At 41.7% G+C, this 22,523-nt stretch overlaps 1 protein-coding gene across 6 annotated transcripts in view; it reads right to left on the bottom strand.

Annotated features, from left to right (window-relative positions):
• Positions 1 to 22,523, bottom strand: part of PTPRM (protein tyrosine phosphatase receptor type M) — a 900,933-nt gene that overhangs the window by 67,240 nt on the left and 811,170 nt on the right. For all 6 annotated transcript variants that reach the window (XM_088469672.1, XM_088469673.1, XM_088469674.1 and 3 more), the window contains one exon: positions 6,357 to 6,454. In XM_088469672.1, coding sequence (XP_088325798.1) covers positions 6,357 to 6,454 — 98 coding nt within the window. The remainder of the gene's footprint in view (positions 1 to 6,356; positions 6,455 to 22,523) is intronic.

Here is a 22,523-nt window from a genome sequence, read left to right as displayed (position 1 = left end):
TCTGACGACATATCGTCTAGTGTGTACTAGGGGTGTGCACCGGCCACTTTTCGTGTTTTGTGTTTTGGTTTTGGATCTGGATCTTTCTTCGTGTTTTGGATCTGGATTGGTTTTGCCAAAACCACCCTTCCGTGTTTTGGGTTCTGGGTTTTGTGTTTTGGATCTGTATTTTTTTGAAAAAAAGCATAAAAACAGCTAAAATCACAGAATTTGTAGGTTTTTCTGCTCCTATGCTATTATTAACCTCAATAACCTTAATTTCCACTCATTTCCAGTCTATTCTGAATACCTCAAACCTCACAATAGTGTTTTTATGTCCAAAAGGTTGCACCGAGGTAGCTGGATGACTATGCTAAGCGACACGAGTGGGCGGCACAAACACGTGACCCATCTAGGCGTGAAACTGCAGTGGCAGACAGGATGGCATTGAAAAACTAGGCCCCAAACTGTACATAATGCAAAGAAAAAAAAGAGGTGCAAGATGGAATTGTCCTTGGGCCCTCCCACCCACCCTTATGTTGTATAAACAGGACATGCACACTTTAACAAACCAATCATTTCAGCGCCAGGGTCTGCCACACAACTGTGGCTGAAATGATTGGTTCGTTTGGGCCCCCACAAAACAAGCTGGCAATTTATCTGTCCCTGCACAAACTGGCTCTACGGAGGCAAGATGTCATCCTCATCCTCCTCATCCACCGATTCCTCACCCTCTTCAGTGTGTACATCCTCATCCTCACAGAGTATTAATTCGTCCCTGCTGGAACCACAGGTCCCTCTGTACGTTCTGGAGGCTGGTCTCCCTGGAAGAGTTGATAATTCATTTTATGAACATCATCTTCTCCACATTTTGTGGAAGCAACCTACTACGCCTTTCGCTGACAAGGTTCCCGGCTGCACTAAACACTCTTTCGGAGTACACACTGGAGGGGGGGCAACTCAGGTAAAATAGAGCCAGTTTGTACAGGGACCTCCAAATTGCTTCTTTTTCCTGCCAGTACAGGTACGGACTGTCTGACATGCCTACTTGGATGCTGTCACCGATGTAATCCTTTAACAGACAGACGCACGCTTGTCGCTGCTGCTTTGAGGATTCAAGTGCGGCTACAGCCCACACAATTCACAAAGACAGAAAAAAATAAAGAATATTTTTATTGTTTGTGGAGCACACTTTGAGGGTTACACCACCCTTTAACAGACAGACGCACGCTTGTCGCGCTGCTTTGAGGATGCAAGTGCGGCTACAGCCCACACAATTCACAAAGACAGAAAAAAGAAGAAGAATATTTTTATTGTTTGTGTAGCACACTTTGAGGGTGTCACCACCCTTTAACAGACAGACGCACGCTTGTCGCTGCTGCTTTAAGGATGCAGGTGCGGCTACAGCCCACACATTTCACAAAGACCGAAAAAAAAAGAACAATATTTTAATTGTTTGTGTAGCACACTTTGAGGGTGTCACCACCCTTTAACAGACAGACGCACGCTTGTCGCTGCTGCTTTAAGGATGCAGGTGCGGCTACAGCCCACACAATTCACAAAGACAAAAAAGAAGAATATTTTTATTGTTTGTGTAGCACACTTTGAGGGTGTCACCACCCTTTAACAGACAGACGCACGCTTGTCGCTGCTGCTTTGAGGATGCAAGTGCGGCTACATCGCACACAAGTCACAAACACATTAAAAAAATACTTTTTTATTTTTTGGAGCACTTTGAGAGTTACACCACCCTTTAACAGACAGACGCACGCTTGTCGCTGCTGCTTTAAGGATGCAGGTGCGGCTACAGCCCACACATTTCACAAAGACCGAAAAAAAAAGAACAATATTTTAATTGTTTGTGTAGAACACTTTGAGGTGTCACCACCCTTTAACAGACAGACGCACGCTTGTCGCTGCTGCTTTAAGGATGCAGGTGCGGCTACAGCCCACACAATTCACATAGACAGAAAAAAGAAGAAGAATATTTTTATTGTTTGTGTAGCACACTTTGAGGGTGTCACCACCCTTTAACAGACAGACGCACGCTTGTCGCTGCTGCTTTAAGGATGCAGGTGCGGCTACAGCCCACACAATTCACATAGACAGAAAAAAGAAGAAGAATATTTTTATTGTTTGTGTAGCACACTTTGAGGGTGTCACCACCCTTTAACAGACAGACGCACGCTTGTCGCTGCTGCTTTAAGGATGCAGGTGCGGCTACAGCCCACACAATTCACATAGACAGAAAAAAGAAGAAGAATATTTTTATTGTTTGTGTAGCACACTTTGAGGGTGTCACCACCCTTTAACAGACAGACGCACGCTTGTCGCTGCTGCTGTAAGGATGCAGGTGCGGCTACAGCCCACACAATTCACAAAGACAAAAAAGAAGAATATTTTTATTGTTTGTGTAGCACACTTTGAGGGTGTCACCACCCTTTAACAGACAGACGCACGCTTGTCGCTGCTGCTTTGAGGATGCAAGTGCGGCTACATCGCACACAAGTCACAAACACATTAAAAAAATAGTTTTTTATTTTTTGGAGCACTTTGAGAGTTACACCACCCTTTAACAGACAGACGCACGCTTGTCGCTGCTGCTTTAAGGATGCAGGTGCGGCTACAGCCCACACATTTCACAAAGACCGAAAAAAAAAGAACAATATTTTAATTGTTTGTGTAGAACACTTTGAGGTGTCACCACCCTTTAACAGACAGACGCACGCTTGTCGCTGCTGCTTTAAGGATGCAGGTGCGGCTACAGCCCACACAATTCACATAGACAGAAAAAAGAAGAAGAATATTTTTATTGTTTGTGTAGCACACTTTGAGGGTGTCACCACCCTTTAACAGACAGACGCACGCTTGTCGCTGCTGCTTTAAGGATGCAGGTGCGGCTACAGCCCACACAATTCACATAGACAGAAAAAAGAAGAAGAATATTTTTATTGTTTGTGTAGCACACTTTGAGGGTGTCACCACCCTTTAACAGACAGACGCACGCTTGTCGCTGCTGCTTTAAGGATGTAGGTGCGGCTACAGCCCACACAATTCACATAGACAGAAAAAAGAAGAAGAATATTTTTATTGTTTGTGTAGCACACTTTGAGGGTGTCACCACCCTTTAACAGACAGACGCACGCTTGTCGCTGCTGCTTTAAGGATGCAGGTGCGGCTACAGCCCACACAATTCACAAAGACAGAAAAAAGAACAATATTTTAATTGTTTGTGTAGCACACTTTGAGGGTGTCACCACCCTTTAACAGACAGACGCACGCTTGTCGCTGCTGCTTTAAGGATGCAGGTGCGGCTACAGCCCACACATTTCACAAAGACCGAAAAAAGAAGAAGAATATTTTTATTGTTTGTGTAGCACACTTTGAGGGTGTCACCACCCTTTAACAGACAGACGCACGCTTGTCGCTGCTGCTTTGAGGATGCAAGTGCGGCTACATCGCACACAAGTCACAAACACATTAAAAAAATAGTTTTTTATTTTTTGGAGCACTTTGAGAGTTGCACCACCCTTTAACAGACAGACGCACGCTTGTCGCTGCTGCTTTAAGGATGCAGGTGCGGCTACAGCCCACACAATTCACAAAGACAGAAAAAAAAAGAACAATATTTTAATTGTTTGTGTAGCACACTTTGAGGGTGTCACCACCCTTTAACAGACAGACGCACGCTTGTCGCTGCTGCTTTGAGGATGCAGGTGGAATCTAGACGGGATTTGGAACCGAGGACACACTACCTCCATCAATTGTCTAAATCCCACTGCACTAATGTCGGATACCGGACGCACGTCTAACACCAACATAGCAGTCAAGGCCTCAGTTATACGTTTTGCTTCAGGATGACTGCTGTCGTACTTCATCCTCATCGCTAGGGACTGTTGGAGGGTCAATTGTTTAGTAAAAGTAGTGATGTTCCTACTTCCTCTCTGGGATGATGAACAACTCCCAGCAGCAGCAACAGCACTAGGAGGAAGTGGTTCTTGATCTTTCCCTATTTTATTTTTATCGGAGAAAGTTTGGTCCTCCATTTATGTTATATTGATATATATACGTGCGGCTAAAGCGCACACAAACACAGAAAATATTTTTTTATTTTTGCTGGAGAGTAGTGCACTTTGTGGGTTACACCACCCTTTAAGAAATGAGCCAGCCAGCTCTTTACTTATGGGACACAGGCGCACGCTTGGCGCTGCTCCTTTGTTGATGCACGTGCAGCCACAGTGCACACAAGTCACAAACACAGAAAATATATATTTTTTTGGTTTGGAGTGTACTTTGGGGGTTACAGAACCCTTTAACGGTCAAGCCTGCCGGCCCTTTACTTATGACACAGGCGCACGCTTGGCACTACTTTGTTGATGCACGTGCGGCTACTGCGCACACAATTCACAAACACAGAAAATAATTTTTTTTTTGGTTTGGACTGGAGTGTACTTTGGGGGTTACAGCACCCTTTAACGGTCAAGCCAGCCGGCCCTTTACTTATGACACAGGCGCACGCTTGGCACTACTTTGTTGATGCACGTGCGGCTACTGTGCACACAATTCACAAACACAGAAAATATATTATTTTTTTAGCACTTGGGGGAGCACCCCTGATGGACAGAGCACCCCCTGGACAACACTACAGCACCCCTTTAGGACTGGGACACTGCACAGGACTTTGAAGTAGTGGACACAGCCCCTATTAACAACAGCAGCACAGCACAACACAGCCAGCCCCTATGGACTTTGAAGTAGTGGACAACAGCAGCACTACACTACACTACACTACACAGCCCTAACTCCCACCCTCCCTCTTCACTGTCCACAGCCGAGTGAGAAAATGGCGCCGACGCGGGTACCTTATATAGGATCCAAAACCCGCGAGACTCGGAAGGCGGGATGATGACGTTTTGCCTCGATTTCAGATCCGAGTCAGGCGGGAAAAGTCGAGCCTGATTCGGATCGGACTCGGATCGGGGGGGCTCGGGGGGGTTCGGATTTCAGAAATCCGAACCCGCTCACCCCTAGTGTGTACCTGGCATTACTCATAAAGAGTTATGATGTATAGGTATCGAGGATATACTGTATAATAAGACATTTGCCGCTCAGTTAAATTGAGGAATGGGTTCACAGCATCTTACAGATGGAATGCAGTTGAAGATCTGTGATTATCAATGTCAGTCCATATCAATTTGTCTTTGGAGATCATGGGGGAAATGTATCGACCCTTTTAATGAGTACAATTGGAGATGTTGATCATAGCAACCAATCACCTTCTACCTATCATTTATCAAGTACATTCCAGTGGCGTCACTAGGGGGGTGTGGACCGCATCTGGTGACATCTTCCGAGGGGGCGACACTGTAATAGAAGAGCTGCTCTGCTGTTTTGGTGTCACCTCCCCGGATGGTGTCACTGAGCAACACTGATTGGGAGAGGCTGAGCTTTATGCAACTGTGAGAGAGACCGGTTACCCGTGACATCAGAGCGAAAGCCTAACCTCATTGGCTCCCTGTAGCTCAGTGACCCTCCCTCCATCTCGCATCACTACACTGCCCCTCCACCAGCCAGTGTAAACACTGCTGGAGCTGGGAGTGCGCTGTATGTGTATGCCTCAATCCCTCCCATGCAAGATTAAAACAGACCAGTGGTGAAATGGCAGCGTCTGTCCCACAGGGAGAGAGCAGGGCTTGGTGTGTGGTCTGCGTCATCAGGATTTTGCTGTCCCTCTACACCAATGTGGAGAGAGAAGGAAAGGGACCCCGGACACCAGGCTATGTGCGACCCCAACCAGTGGGTTCGTCACTCCACAGTCCTCACCTCCAGATACCAGTCCAGGGCTCTCCATATAGCGGGTGTAGATGTGCGGGGGGGTGGGAATGTGTGATTCATTCATTATTCCTGTCACAGTGACAGTGATGCCACCTCCCGGATGTGTGCCATTAATGGGGGCACCAGTAGGTGTATCCGCCTAGCACATAGAGCTGTATGTCCTGTCACGGTGCCCGGCAGTATACATTTCATACCTGTGCAGAGACTTCATTATTGTACACACACTGAGGCTGTACACAGTACACACACATATCGCTATGAGGTGTCAGCACTGGAGAAGGCCAGGTTGTCAGTGCTGACGCTGTGATTGCTGTGAATCAGCATAATACACCAGGGGGCGTGGCATTGTGGACACAAGACCACGTCCCCTTTTGCACGTGCATACCGGAGGCACGTGAGAAGTTCACAGTGCCGCACTGGGTGACACCAACCCCAGTGATGCCACTGGTACATTCTATAACATGTATCCTTCAGAAGGTTTGATACATCTCTCCCCCATATGACCGAACACATCGCACAGTGTAAATGAATATATTACTTACCCTGCCCACCTCTACCAGATTGGTTACCATGACAATGCTGGCTGTGTTTTCATGCCACACCATCCTCCAGAAGTCATATGCTGTTTCTTGCATAGGTCCTGCACAGATATACAAGGAGAAATAATATGTAAAACAATATCAGTTTCTCTAGAACCTAGAATCATGAAAGCTAATAAGGAGTATAGAATGCAAAAAAACAGAACAACTGAAAAATATATTGGTTGAGTCTCCCATATCTGAATATTCTGAAATACGGAATATTCTGAGCATGACTTAGTAAAACCTTTGCTTTTTGATGGTTCAATGTACACAAACTTTATTTAAAGCACAAAATTATTAAAAATGTTGTGTAAAATTACCTTCAGTCTCTGTGTATAAGGTGTATATGAAACATAAATGCATTCTGTATTTAGATTTGGGTCCCATTTCCAAGATATATCATTATGATATGCAAATATTCCAAAATACGGAATATTCCGATATCCAAATACCCCTGGTCCCAAGCATTTTGGTCATGGGAGACTCAACCTGTAATACACTGGCGACAACAGTAAATGTGCGTTACCAGCTGTATGCTGGGATTCACTATGATATTCCATTTTGGATTTTGCTTTCAATAATAATAGTAATAATAATTTACATGTTTTAACAATAAATATTAGCTTCATACTAATTTTTGTCTGGAAAGGGCTTCTGTTCTTCTTTAGGACATTGTAAAAGGTTAACTTTAAAGTTTGTAATGGCGAACAATTATTGTAACTATCGCATTGTATATCAGGTATATACATCATTTGCTGGATCTTCTCACGGATCTCCTTCTGCAAGGACCTTAATGTACACTACAGCAGATTTGTCAACAGGGATACCACAGAGCATGCAATATACCGTAATTTCACCTGAGAACACATTTGCTCATCTATTAACAATCCAATGATTCAATCAATTATCATTTTATTATGCTTTATTATTAGATTTTACACTCACTTACCCATGTATTTTGTAAGTACCATACAACAGCTCAGAAGATGTATACCAGTTGCATGTACATAAATAAAGATATATATCCAGGAACCTTTTATGTATAAAGATCCAGAAAACAAACTGAACAATTACTGTTGCTGACTGATAAATCATACACACTGATTGCCTCCTTTTGTTACCACTGTGAGGAGAACTGGTAACATACTAATGAGGAATGCCAGGATGGTGTATAGAAAGACAGGGACATTTTGTAAATGTAATATAGAATTATTTAGACATGGGCGTTTATGTAATACGGTCCAAGAGCAGTGTGATTTCGGTGTTCTTGGGTGCAGATTTGCAGCTTGGATTTGCCTTTTAAATTACTGGCGCTTTAACCACTTAACTGGTGTGTTCGCATGTGAGTGACTGCAGCCAGAAGTGCTTCAGCTGACAACTTTAGAAGAGGAAATACGTCCTGTACACTCTGACTCCCCGGACCCCGGCAGTGATTTGGCGGTCTATGACCACGTACATCGCTGCCGGAATCGCGCCACAGAATGACGTGCAAGCAGCATTCTGGAGGGCATGCGCTGACGATCGAAGTGCGGGGAGAGTAACTTAGCACTATTTAGCTAACCTCTGCAAGTGCAGAGATCAGCTGCAGCATTGGGGACTGATCATCAGTCTCCCCTGACACACGCTCCACTGCATCCTTCATGTGGGGGAGGGGGGGGTAAATGCCCATTGGGTTGGGGAGACACTAGTGTCAGTGGGGATGGGAGAGGTGTACAATAAGTAAAGTGACGCTGGAGGAGGGGGATGAAATAATTAAAAAATATTACACTGGTCGCAGGGTAGGAGGAGTGGAGGGGGTGTGTGAAAAAACAGGGATTTTTTTGTTTTACTACTAAGGGGACGTGGAGGGATACTGTTACTAGGAATTAGGACCACTGGGGATCTATTGCCAATGGGGGGTGAGAAGTTATTTTAAAATGGGGGCCTATATGGACACATGATGGTGCAAGACACCCCCAAAAATATTTAAATATATTTTTAAAAATACTTTTTAAACTATATAAATTGTTTTTAAAAAAGGACAATTTCTGACCGGTTTTGCCAGGAAAAAAATGTCAGTTAAGTGGTTAAATCTGCAACCAAGAATGGCGCTGCTTCGCAGAACTCGGACCCCATTACATAAACCCCATGGTGTGGGAAATTGCAGAAAAACCTCTTACCTGGAAAACTATTTCAACTTGTTTCAATCTATCTAGAAAATAGGACCCCATAAATGTATTACATAATAATGCGCCTTTATACCAACACATATTGTAAGTGAAAGAATGATTACGACCAATTACCAGTAAATATAAAGAAAGTAGTAAGATATTTCTATATTCTAGTTAACATTTTTACAGTATCGGTACAAAATAAAAAACTGACATACTGCACCTTGATATGGTTAAATTAAAAAGGAGTCAACAGAGCAGTTTGTGAGAGACCTAAAAAGCTATATGCCACTCTGTAATAATGATACAGAAGGCTGGCACATCAGGTAATAGCTCAGAAAATAACAGGCCTGCGTGACTCAGCAGTAATCAGTAGAAAGTATACCTTGTTCATAAGACCCTATAACATCAGCCTACAGTATAGTTCTGCCTTGCACTGCCCATGTACTGCATGACACTGATTACAATCAATGCTGGGAGAGCCTGCACAAGAAATGGCTAACAATTGTTGGATGCCATTACAAGCTCCCTGTGTCTGATACATGCTCAGTCTGAGTGTAGAATAGCACCAGCAGCCAGCTTCAAGAAGTTTTATCAAATTATTATTTATTTATTATTTATTAACAGTTTCTTATATAGCGCAACATATTCCGTTGCACTTTACAATTGTAAACATTAATAGAACAAAACTGGGTCATAACAGACAGATATATAGGTAGGAAGGCCCTGCTCGCAAGCTTACAATCTATAGGGAAATAGGCATTGATACACAAGGATAGGTGCTATATATTGCATTTGGTCGAGCCAGAATGCACAGTTTCTTGATTGGCTGCATGATCCAGTCACACAGGAATGTCGACCAAATGTCATGAGGATGTGAGAGAAAGACAATGTGTGAGATTGTGTGTGGACTGTAAAAAGGGGATGTAATTAGATATGGAAGCTATGAAGGTTATGTGGGAGGTTCTGGAATTTGATAAGCTTGCCTGAAGAGGTGAGTTTTCAGGGATCGCTTGAAGGATTGGAGACTAGATGAAAGTCTTATTGTGCGAGGTAGTTCATTCCATAGAGTGGGTGCAGCGCGAAGAAAGTCCTGTAACCGTGAATGGGAGCAAGTAATGCATGGGGATGAGAGACGCAGATCTTGTGCTGAGCGGAGAGGTCGGGTTGGGAGATATTTTGAGATGAGTGAAGAGATGTATGTTGGTGTGGTTTGGTTAATAGCCTTATGTGTAAGTGAAAGTATTTTGTATTGAATACGGTAGAAAACCGGCAACCAATGGAGGGACTGACAGAGTGGGGCAGCAGAAGAAGAACATTTTGCAAGGAAGATAAGCCTTGCAGCTGCATTCATAATGGATTGTAATGGTGATAGCCTGTTTTTGGGAAGACCAGTAAGGAGGCTATTGCAATAGTCAATGCGGGAAATAATAAGTGCATGGATTAGAGTTTTTGCAGTGTCTTGTGTGAGATATGGTCGAATTTTGAATGTTTTTTAAGTGTATGTAACATGATTTTGAGACAGACTGAATGTGGGGAACAAAGGACAGTTCAGAGTCAAGGATGACACCAAGGCAGCGAGTTTGTGGGGCGGGGTGGATGGTCGAGGTATCAACAGTGATAGAGAGATCAGGTTGGTAACTGTTAGTGGCCGGTGGAAATATAATTAATTCTGTTTTAGAAATATTAAGTTTCAGGTGGCGAGATGACATCCAAGATGAAATGGCAGAAAGACATTCAGTGACACGGACCAATACAGATGGAGATAAATCTGGAGAGGATAGGTAGATTTGAGTATCATCCGCATACAGATGGTACTGAAATCCAAAAGAGCTGATTAGTTTGCCAAGAGAGGTGGTATAGATTGAGAATAGCAGAGGACCTAAGACAGAGCCTTGCGGTACTCCAACTGATAGAGGTAGCGAAGAGGAGGCAGAATCAGAAAAATGAACAGTAAAAGAGCGATCAGATAGGTAGGAAGAAAACCAAGAAAGAGCTGTGCCCTTAAGACCTATGGATTGTAGTGTTTGTATGAGAAGAGAGTGGTCAACAGTGTCAAAAGCAGCAGAGAGATCTAGAAGAATTAGGAGTGAGTAATGGCCTTTAGCCTTGGCAGTGACAAGATCATTTACTACCTTATTCAGTGCTGTCTCTGTGGAGTGTTGGGAACGAAAGCCGGATTGAAGTGGGTCCAATAAGTTGTGTGAGTTAAGAAAGTGTGTGAGGCGGGAGTAGACAAGTCTCTCAAGTAGCTTGGAGGGGCATGGGAGCTGGGAGATAGGACGGTAATTTGAGAGAGTACTAGGGTCAGAATTTTTTTTTTTCAGAATGGGAGTAATCACTGCATGCTTGAACAGTGATGGAAAGTTGCCAGTAGAGAGAGAGAGATTACAGATTTTAGTTAGGGTTGGGATAAGCACAGGAGACAAAGCTTTACTGATTTGTGAGGGTATAGGATCTAGAGGAGAGGTAATAGAGTAGGAGGATGAGAAGAGTGTAGATACTTCATCTTCGTTTGTGAGATCAAATGAGGAGAATGTGCCAGAGGGTTCAGGTAGGGAATTGAGCAGGTCACTAGCTGAGGAAGAGCCTACTATTTCATTTCGGATCTTATCAATCTTGTCCCTAAAATAGGAAGCAAGATCTTGTGCACAGATAGTAGCAGGTGGTTTGGGTGATGGAGGGGTAAGAAGCAGTTTAAATGTATTAAAAAGTTGCTTTGGATTAGAATCTTGAGCAGAGATTAGAGATTGGAAATATGTTTGTTTGGCAGTGTCCAGAGCAGTACGATAAGAGTTGTAGATAGTCTTATATGTGAGGAAGTCACTTGGAGTATTAGACTTTCGCCACTGACGTTCAACTTTACGCGAGAGTTTTTGTAGATGCCTTGTTAAGCTAGAATGCCACGGTTGACGTCTAACTCTACGTGGTGTGTGATGGGTAGCTGGAGCTACTTCATCAAAGGCTTTTTCTAGAATCTGGTTTAGGTGTGATGCAGCAGTCTCAGGAGAAGTGAATGTAGAAATTGGTGAAAGTTGTTGTTTTAGAGAGGTAGATAGTTGTTGAAGGTTAATGGCATTAATATTTCTACGGGTTTTGGGTTTAGGTTTGGTTGATTTCAATGATGTTGATGTAATGGAGGAGAGTGTGCAGGTGATAAGGTTATGATCTGAGAGAGGGAAAGGAGCATTAGTGAAATCAGAAACTGAGCATAGCCTGGTGAATACAAGATCAAGACAGTGGCCCTCCTGATGAGTAGAGGAGTCAGTCCATTGGGAGAGGCCAAGAGAGGATGTTAAAGAGAGTAGTTTGGAGGCATGAGGAGATTGTGTACTGTCAATGGGGATATTGAAATCACCCATAATGATGGTGGAGATGTCCGAGGATAGAAAGTGAGGAAGCCAGGCAGAAAAGTCTTCCAGAAATTGTTGGGGTGGCCCAGGTGGGCGGTAGATAACAGCAACTCGCAGAGAGAAAGGGGTGAAGGTCCTGATAGAATGCACTTCAAATGATGTAAATGTGAGTGAAGGTACCTGTGGGAGAACTGTGTATGTGAAAGATTGGGAGAGTAATATTCCTACCCCACCTCCTTTACAATTACCAGGCCTGGAGGTGTGTGAGAAGTGTAGGTTACCATGTGAAAGTGCAGCAGGGGAGACAGTGTCTGATTGTGTAAGCCATGTTTCTGTTATTGCCAGAAGGTTGAGGTTGGTTGAAATAAAGAGGTCGTGGATGGATGTTAGCTTATTGCAGACAGAGCGTGCATTCCATAAGGCACATTTTAGTGACTTGGATGGTGAAGGGAGGCACGCAATGTTTATGAGGTTAGCTGAATTTATAGTTCATTGTGGGTGTGGCATGTGGGTTGGGCCTGGATTTGGTGATATGTCACCAGCTAATAGAAGCAGCAGGAGAGAGATATAAATATAATTGTTGGATTTGTCCGAAAGATTTTTATGGCGACAGGTTGTAAATGTTATTTTCAGTGTGTGTAGATAATTTAAAAGCTCATGTGTGTTCATACGTGGAGAGTAGATTAAAGAGGCAGCAATATGTACAGAAGGGTGAGCTGCAGGAAGAGTAAAGGATGTAGTAGCCTTAGAGAGTATTCCATGGAGTGAGATTATAAAAAGAAGTTTTTGATACATTGTCTTTTTTTGTATTTGGAAAAAAGAAAATTTTCTAAGTAATGGGTTTGTAATTTCCTGGTCTTCAATGTTATTCAATGTTTTTCAAATGTTATTTAACTGTTCAGAAAGCCCACTTGATTTTAACCACTTAATGCATAACCACATCAAGCTGCTACCCTCAGCAAGCTGCCCTAAGACTGAATGTTAAGAAATAGTATGCCTGATTAAGACCCTAGCTTACATCTGAGCCAATTGGTCAGCTGGTTGAAATGCAGATTGATCAGTGGACATATATTGCAAAGTTTAAGTAAACAGGCAGTATGGCACTATAAACTATGCTTCAGTGATCCCCATCCAAACACAGGTCATGACTATGGCTAGCAAGTCAAAAAAGATTCACAGACATTTAAACAATACTAATTACAAACATGTACAGCATTAAACACATACTTTAAATACACAGCTAATTTTGCACTAATGCAACTATAGATTAGGAGTTGTGGTTTGCAGGATGTCAAATAATATCACATACATTGCCTAGACAGCTAATGTCTCGCTTCACGTGTTATTCTGTTCTAAAGCTTCCTTTCAGCTTGCCAATGAAATAAATGATTATTGAATCACTTGTCTTGGTCATAAATTAAAATGTATGAATACATGCAGGACAGTGCGGCAGTTGCAGCTATCTGTAAGTCAGAGCATACATGCTATGCTGGTGGTGGACTGTGCAGGGCAGGACGTTTAAACATTCTGTTTTTCTATCACTCATCTATTATTTACACCACAGTAAATAAGATGTAGTTTATGCAATGCACTGGTTTGAAGCTGAATTACTCCATTTATCTCAATACTCTTAGTGTCTTATGAAATTTCTGGAATAAAAGAAGGATTGTCTTATTGTCTGCTCATATTTCTCTGGACAAAACCATTACCATACCTCAATGTTATCTTTAGAGGGCGACTAAGTCTAACATAAAATGTTGGTACAATACAGTATAAAAAGTCAATTTGTAGACTCGCTTGATACTTATGTAAAAGGCAAAGCTTCTATTGGAGCCTAGAAGTGTCAGCTATTGCCCTATAAGTGTTGTAAACTTTTAGCAGCTCTGTACTTTGTCCTTTCAGGTCCAGATTAGTGGCATACTTGCAAAGTGGGCGTGTACTGTTACATCTGAGGGGCGTGTCATAAGATTGCCTTACATCCACATGTAAATAAGCAGTTAGTAAGATCTACATGTTGATGAAAACACAATGATACTTTTCAGAAACTGCATGTAGTCATAGGGATCATTGTGCCTTATAACCAATGCAGGGAAATGATACTAATGATCCCATTTGAATGTACATATCTATGGTTTTTTATATATATATAACAGTTTCATAATGGGGGCAAGATGCAATCAGAGAGATTGCTGGATTCGTCAGGGAGATTGCTGCTATTTCAGGAAGTCTCCCTGACAATGAGGGAGAGTTGGCAAGTATGATTTGTGGGCAGTAGCCAGACCTAGGGAGGAAGTAGAGGAGGAAGTGGCATGCTGAGAAGAGTCTTCCTTCTTTTGAGTTGCACCTAATCTCCATTGGCCAGTTATTCTGTGTCAAAGTTTCCAAGGTACCACCAGCATGCGGATACTGGACGATTCTCACCTAGGTAATATTTATTTCGTTTTTTCATTGCTTGTTTTTTTACTTTTAGTAATTTATTCATTTAAAATAATATTTTTATACTTATTTACTTTTAACAGTGTTTATTAATTCATTGTTATGTGATTTTTTTTAAAGCAGTCAAAATGACTTGTAAAATAAGTACCAGGCTCACTTTTTGGGCAGTTTAGAAAGTAATGTGGGATAATTTACTGAAAAGCTTATAGGAATATAAGAGAGGTCAATGTCTTCATCATATGGGTGTTTAATTCAAGCCTTTATTGCATGTGCTCTGGGACTATTAAATACATTCTGTCTCTGATGGTAGAAAATTATGCCAGGTATTTCCCTGTGCACAGACTGTATGACAAGCAATTGGTACATGCCAGTTTTTGAAACTGACTGGCCAGCATTGTTCAGAAACATTCAATATGTACAATGGAGTTCCGTGGGACCAAAGCATTTGTCAGGATATATTTGACCTATTGCCAGGAAAACTTTTTGGCCATTGTGTATTTATGGTGGTACAGTGACAAGTGTTGGGCACAGGAGTAATAGTACCCATTATGGCATTATTAATTCTAACTTTGGAGTAGCAGACACAGCTGTATGACCCATGTATGACTGGCTATAGTGAGTTATTAAAAAAAAAAGATTCAGGGCTGAATGTTGTCCAAAGGGTCACAACAAAATGGGACAATTGTGAAGAAAGGAGAAGGAACAGCAGTGTAACAATATTCATTATTAATATGTCCATGCATTGAACATATTGAAATAAATCTGTTAGCAAAAAGGAATATTTGTAATAAAATATTAGCACCAGACTGCTAATGCATTGGCCCAAGAAACCCCAGGACTACACAATGTGAAAACTCCAAAAGGTCAGCAGCAGGCCTGGGTCCTTGCTTAGAATAGCCATCTCATGCTAGCCATTACAAGTAAATTAAGTGTGCGGATCTACTGTATTATCAATTACAACAGTGGAGACCTATTGGCATATCTTGGTTAAAAAAAGGGTTGTGAAAAGAAAACAAAAATCAAATGCAAATAAATCAAAAATTCTCCAAAGAATAAGATAAAACATAACTGTTTCAGGCTTCTGCCTGAGCCATTGATTAATTGTACACTTACTGGGGAGACTAAAGTAATAAATTTCAGGCTAATTTTCTGATACTGTATGACACTAATTATATGTATATAAATAAGGACAGAAATATTTGTTTGATATTTCTGTCTTGTTTACCCTAGCTAGCTGACATGAAGTAAAAAAGCTCTAAAATAAATATGTTAAAAAAAAACAAAAACAACTATATTCATTAATCCTATCAAAACCACTAAACGACCTCATTAGGGATGTAAGCCAGCTCCATTCTTGAATAGGTTATGAAGTTTCAATAGTATGTGTAATGGCATATAAAACTACAGATTTGAAATAACCAAACGCTAAATGTAACAATTTTAATAATTATGATTTATGATTGACTGTGTGGCCAGCTAGGCGGCTAGCTGGTCATCATCATGTTGCCATAATGATGGGCCTATTTTTATGTAGAGACCTGGAGCTGGAGCTCCATCTGCCCCATTGTTATTTTGGCCCTGCTTGACCAAGTCTGTCCTGCAGAACAGGGTCATCATATTGCTACGTCATTAAAAGCTTCTAATCCACCACTGAGGTCAGGTCAGATAACCCGGGTTGAACCATTTACATCAACACATGAGCTGGGTTTTTCCTGGGTCTTTGCCTTGGAGACAAAGAGGAATAAGACTTACCTTTAGAGATCGCTACAATATTTAAGTCCAAAAGAGGCAGTTCTACCGAAGCCAATATATAATAACTGATTTTTTTATTATGTAACTTCAAAATATGTTTTTTGGTAAAATTTGTTATGAGTTTTAAATAATATTTTCCCTTTCAGAACTTCAGGGTACACAAAGGAAATTACTTCTGATTCAATTTAGCAGCAAGAAGAAGTAGAAAGACCGGCATTATTACAGCCTGTTGTTATGTGCTGGGAAGTCTTATGCTGGGTACACAACTAACAGATATATCTGCAGATGATGGTTGTTATTACACATTGAATAACTATCATCTGTCATCTGGCCGCGGGTCCCGCTGGCCAGGAGGGGCGTGTCGCGCACCCCTCCCCGCAGCTGCTGCTGCAAGTGTACAGGCGGTCGTCTGACCATTTGTACAGCACAATGTCCCGATATGTCTGCAGATATATTGGGCATTGGCTGTGAAGCACAGCCGACGCAATATGTCTGTGACCGATGTCGTTCACAGACATATCGCTGGTACACACTGGCCGATGCACACAAGATATATTGGCCGATCAATTGATCGGCCAATATATCTGCCAGTGTGTACCCAGCATAAGACCTGTTAGTGAACATACAGATGTGAAACTGTATGAAATGCTATTAAATGTATGAAAGTGTATTAAAGCCAGGATAAATTGCCATTCTTTAACTACAGTACAATTCAACTAACATTATTTTTCATTGCTTGTGTGTATGAACCCTAAAGGACTTTACTTAAATTTGAAAAAATAATATATTTTCCACATTAAAAAGCAAACAAGAGAAGTGTATCAGCTTCTCAGAAGCACTAACTGTTCTGCCGAAAAATGAAACATTCTCGTGCGAAATAACAAACTACAAGTAGTCCTGGCTGTCTGCCAAGATCTATTACAGTGAACAAGTAAGAGAAGGGAAATAATGCTACTGATATAAACTGAAGCGACCCATTGGCTGACATTTGCAGGCCGGCGATGAATGCTGAAGAAATGCACATAGTGCAAAGAGTAAAATGCCTACTCCCACTGTAAGACCACAATCCTAATTAAATTAAACTTTTACATTTTCTTGATAAAAATACTGCTGATCTAGTCTCCTTTATGTCTATATTGAATTGATAAGTGAGGAAACACCGGCATAGACTGGGTGTGCTTTATTTTGTTGACAGTCATCATCCACAATGTTAACATGAGAATGACGACATGGTCGTAATTTCGACATGCTTGGCATGTCAACATTGATCACATCGACCTTCATCATGTCTACATAATCCTAACTCTTAGTTCCTTATCCCTCCCCCTAGTGTCTAATCCAGGTGTGAAGTTAGCCATTCTGTCACCAGGAGGAAAGACTCAACACAGCCCCCCCATCCGAATGTATAGTAGTCTACCTATATGACCACCAAATAATAGACAGTACCAGTGATCGCCATATACTATAGACAACATTAGTGACTACCATATACTACAGGCAGCAGTAGTGATCACCATATAATACAGACAGCAGTAGTAACCACAATATATACACACAGCATTAATGGCCACCGTATACTACAGACAGCATCAGTGACCGCCATATACTACAGGAAGCAGTAGAGACCTCCGTGAACTACAAACAGCAACAGTGACCACAATATACTACAGACAGCATTAGTGACGGCCATATACTACAGACAGTATTAGTGATCACCATACAGATATGCCCAGCTACATCTTTGCCACTTACGCGGCAAATCACACCATTCATGGCATGAGTCTCATGCCCAGGAACGTTTACGTGCACTGCGTTCGCACCCATGACCCAATAGGATTTCATGGTGCAATCGCAGTGCATGCAGCCGCAGGTAATCATATGGTGCGAAGCATGCGCATGTTTGTAGCGCGATCAGCAACGATGTAACTGGACGCGTCTGTTTACTACAGGCAGCATTTGTGACCTCTATATAAAGCAGACTGCATTAGTGACAACCACATACTACTGGCAGCATTAGTAATTACCATATACAACAGACAGCATTAGTGACCTACATATACAGATGTATCCTGGTATATCTTTGCCGCCAATGCATCAGCAAACAAATGCATGCAATTTGCTGCGCACGCATACAATACGGTATGCCAGGCTGCGGCAGTGTTTGAACCATGCAATCCATCGGATTGCGGGTGCGAACAAGATGCATGTGCCTCTCACCATGCGTGCCGTGGCAAGTCACAGTGATGGCAAAGATGTAACAGGACCCATCTGTACTACAGACAGTAGCATTTGTGATCTCAATATAATAGACAGCATTAGCGCCTGCCATATACCACGGTCAGCATAAACTACAGACAGCACTAGTGACTGCCATATACTACAGACAGCATTAGTGAAAAAATAATACTATACTGCGCTAGACAGCATTAGTGACCCCCAAATAATACAGACAGCATCAGTGACCCCTATATAATACAGGCAGCAGTAGTGACTGCCATATATTACAGACAGCATTAGTGACCCCCATACAATACAGATAGCATCAGTGACAGCGTTATTGGCCGCCTTACAGATGTGTCCTCATACATCTATCCTCCATGCACTACAAGTCGCGTTACACATAATGCGTGAGAGCTGTGTGACTCGGTAGTGCTGAGAGTGTTTTTGTGCGACTTTTTACCTTCAAATGCATCTTATTTGCACAAGCAGCTTCTTCTGATTAAAATGGTGTGCGGCATGTCTGTATTCTGTGTACGACTGTGGGCGCATCAGCATGCGAAATGTTACATTGCAGTGTCAAGGGTTGCTCGAGGGTCCTATTCCCATCGCTGTGCAAATTAGACGCATTCAAAGGTAAAAAAGTTGCATGAAAAGACGCTCGGTGCTACTGAGTCACACCACAGTATGGCACAACTAGATGCATGAGGACACATCTGTATAATAAAGACAGCATTAAACTCCTAAAAACAACATCCCTTATACTCATAACAAAAATAACCCCTTAATCCTAATTAAATTTTATCATTAACCCCGTATTCTTAGTATTACATAACATATCCTGTATGCAGCCACCACCCACATACCCTATCTTGCCTGTTTTAGATCTCTTCTGTTGAATCAGTCCCCCTCCTGTAGCAATCATACAGTAGTGGCCAGGAAAGTGGAAGCAGCTGCTTATCAGGCAGGTCCCGCCAAGGCTGCTGCTGCTTGTCAGGAGGTCGGGCCATGCACAGACAGACAGTGCAGATAAATGTGTGCCAGCCTTGTTGCTGAAGCAGCTGCAACTCCAGATCCCCTGCTGGTACCCCCCTCCTTCTGTCACATGCCAGGAATGCCCCCATAGCTGCAACCCTGGCCTAACCCTCCCTAAGTGATAAGCCTAACCTGCCCTCCCGCAGACTAACCCTAAACATCCGCAGCAGGTCCCGACAATTACACATGTCAACATTGCAAACGTGGACATTCTGCAGATGCCAGCATGTTCAATGTCTCATCTCCACTTCTAAAAACTCTCACTTTAGTAAATATATCCCACAATGTTGACACTTAGGTGTAAATTTACTAAAGTGAGAGTTTTTAGAAGTGGAGATGTTGCACATAGCAACCAATCAGATTCTACATAATATTTAACTAGCACCTTCTAGAAAATAATAGCTAGAGTCTGATTGGTTGCTATGGGCATCATCTCCACTTCTTAGTAAATGTACCCTTAAGGGTCAACATTATGGGATATATTTACTAAAGTGAGAGTTTTTAGAAGTGGAGATGTTGCCCATAGCAACCAGATTCTACTTACCATTTAACTAGCACCTTCTAGAATATAATAGCTTTAATCTGGTTGCTATGGGCAACATCTCCACTTTTAAAGACTCTCACTTTAGTAAATATACACCTTTGACTACATCCCCATGATCTTTAATGCATGCACAGTAGCAATTTTGTTCTTTGATTAAATTATTAAATACAGAATATTAGTACAGAATATTATAAGGATATCAGCTGATAAGTTACCACTCAATCTAAACAAGTGTACAAAATCTAAGTTACAGGTTGAAGAATTTCTGCTGTGATTAATGCGCATTAAATAAATACTTATGAGCTGGCATAATAATTGTGTTTTCATTACACTAAACTATGGGAAATCTCTTTAGAGTACAAGTTTTCAAACACTAATATGGACATAAATGTGCTGGAAAGTTAGAATGTAAAAAAAATCTTTTAAAAATTTTGTCTCCTTACTTCTAACTGAAGAGGTAAAATTGAACAAAAGTTTTCCTGCTAAAGGAATTAAATGCCGTGCAGAGCAAAGGCTTGGGCATGATCAATGCTATGATTACACACTTTGCAGACACTTAACGCGAAAAGTCAAACTGAATGAAAAAAAGAGGAATCCTTTAATCCTTGACCATGCAATGTATTCCGACACCATTATCTCTCTCAGTCTCTTATATATTAAATTACCAGCTCAGAGATAAGTATTCACAGGGTACAGGGGAGTCAGAAATGGTAAAATGATTTAGAAAAAATGGTAAGGTAGAAAACAAGTGTTTCAGAAGAATATATACCTTGGGGTGATTTACTTAAATTGTGCACAATTACAGTAGTACAGTATCCCATAGGAACCAATCAACAGTAAGCTTTCATCTATCCAGTACAAGTTAGATTAATGAGTGCAAATGCTATATTGGTTGCTGTGGGTTACAAAACACTTCTGTATTATGCTAGTAAGTAAATCATTGTTTTTTCCTTTTTGTTTTTATTTTAAAGCTTAATGAAATCGATAGTTATTCAACATTTTATTTACCTGCTTATTCACATGTATTTACTGTAAGAGTTATCCTATGTCAGGACAGTAAGAACAGAGGGCCTGTTTCAGAGATTTACGCAAAGCCGTTATTTACGCAGATCGAGCGATTGTGTGCAAATGTATATGCATGACGCCGCACTATGCATTCGCAGCAATTGCATTCAGATTATTCTTGTACATAGCAACTACTCCAAAGTGAGTGACAGGTAGTCAGCGTTTGGGGATGGTAACAGGGGGGATGTGGTTAGAAAAACGCAGATGTGTCTGACCATTTAAATGCTGTTTCATGGGTGTGCACGAATTAGCCATTGTGATCGCCTTCTCAGCATGAGAGCTCTCTGCGTGTCAGGAGAGCTGCAGTGTTTGCGGCTGGTCAGACGTGACTTACATGCTGCGTGACTGTCCTATCGGTGTCGATGGTACCAATGTTTGCGCTGCTGCACGTTGTCGGACGGATATGGGAAGGCAGCAATGGGCGTCCCTATGCTCGGGTAAGCTTTGGAAATATTAGCATATTTTAGCAGCTGAGTTCTGTGCAAAATGCCAGATGTAAATGCATTAGCGTCCGTCTCTGATTCAGGCCCATAGATCCAACGGATCCAACTTGTACCTGTAGTATTATTAACATTAATTACATTCATTTCCAGTCAGTTTTGACCACCTTACATCCCATGAAATCATGAGGGAGGGACTTAAATGCACTCCAAAAACACAAGATCTGGTTTTTAGATCCGAGTTTCAAACTTGTGAGTCATAACTCGGCTCTCCACGGAACCCCAAAGTGATTCTGAATCGCTCATCTCTAATAGTTTTTAGATCACACAAGCTTGTAAAATGTTAATCACATGAAGTTGTTTACAGCCATGCTGTGATAACATTACAGTTTATGGGATAGACATGCATTTTTACACTCAGGGGTCTTGTTATAATATCTCAATTCCCCACATCGTTGGCGTAGTAGTTAGCATTATATAGGGTATTCGGAAATATTACACACCAAATTGTATGTGTAAAAGATATATTGGTAGTGTAAACTGTGAGCTATGTCTACTAACATGAAAATTAGAGGGAATTAATGAATAGCTTAAGTCCCCATGAAACAGACCAACTTACATTAAATACAGACTTGTTGATTAGAAATAATTTCTGTAAAATTACCTTTATTTTGATTATTGCACATTTATCTTCCTTTCCTGTGATATACAGGATTACAGTAATTTAAATGATTTTTCTCTCTTGTTTCATAATATTTTAGGATAATAAAGGGCCGTATTCAAACAGACATGAAAAGTTTTTCGCCAAAAATGCGTATTGTGCAAATATATTGCCGTAAGTGCGAATTCTCCATAGACAAGAAACGGCGAAAAGTTATCATTATCTCAGAGCAGGTGAAAAGTTGTGCAAAATCCCTATTTTTGGTTAAAAATGTCCGGACTTAGGGCCTGATTCAGGTTGGATCGCAAGAGTGCAGACTAACGCAACCAGTCGATTTTTGCGTTCTGCGCATGTGCAAGCCGGCCACTGTGATCGGGTATGTGAACACAGCAGACACGCAGCGGCACAAAGAAATGATTGACAGGAAGCACCATTTGGGGGTGGAGAGGAGGGTGGTCGAAGGAACGCAGGCATA

This window comes from Taudactylus pleione, unplaced genomic scaffold (assembly GCF_031769625.1).
Source record: "Taudactylus pleione unplaced genomic scaffold, aTauple2 ptg000093l, whole genome shotgun sequence".
NCBI lineage: Eukaryota > Metazoa > Chordata > Amphibia > Anura > Myobatrachidae > Taudactylus > Taudactylus pleione.
The sequence above is the reverse complement of the archived record's forward strand: the minus strand, read 5'-3'. Positions and strand labels throughout refer to the sequence as shown.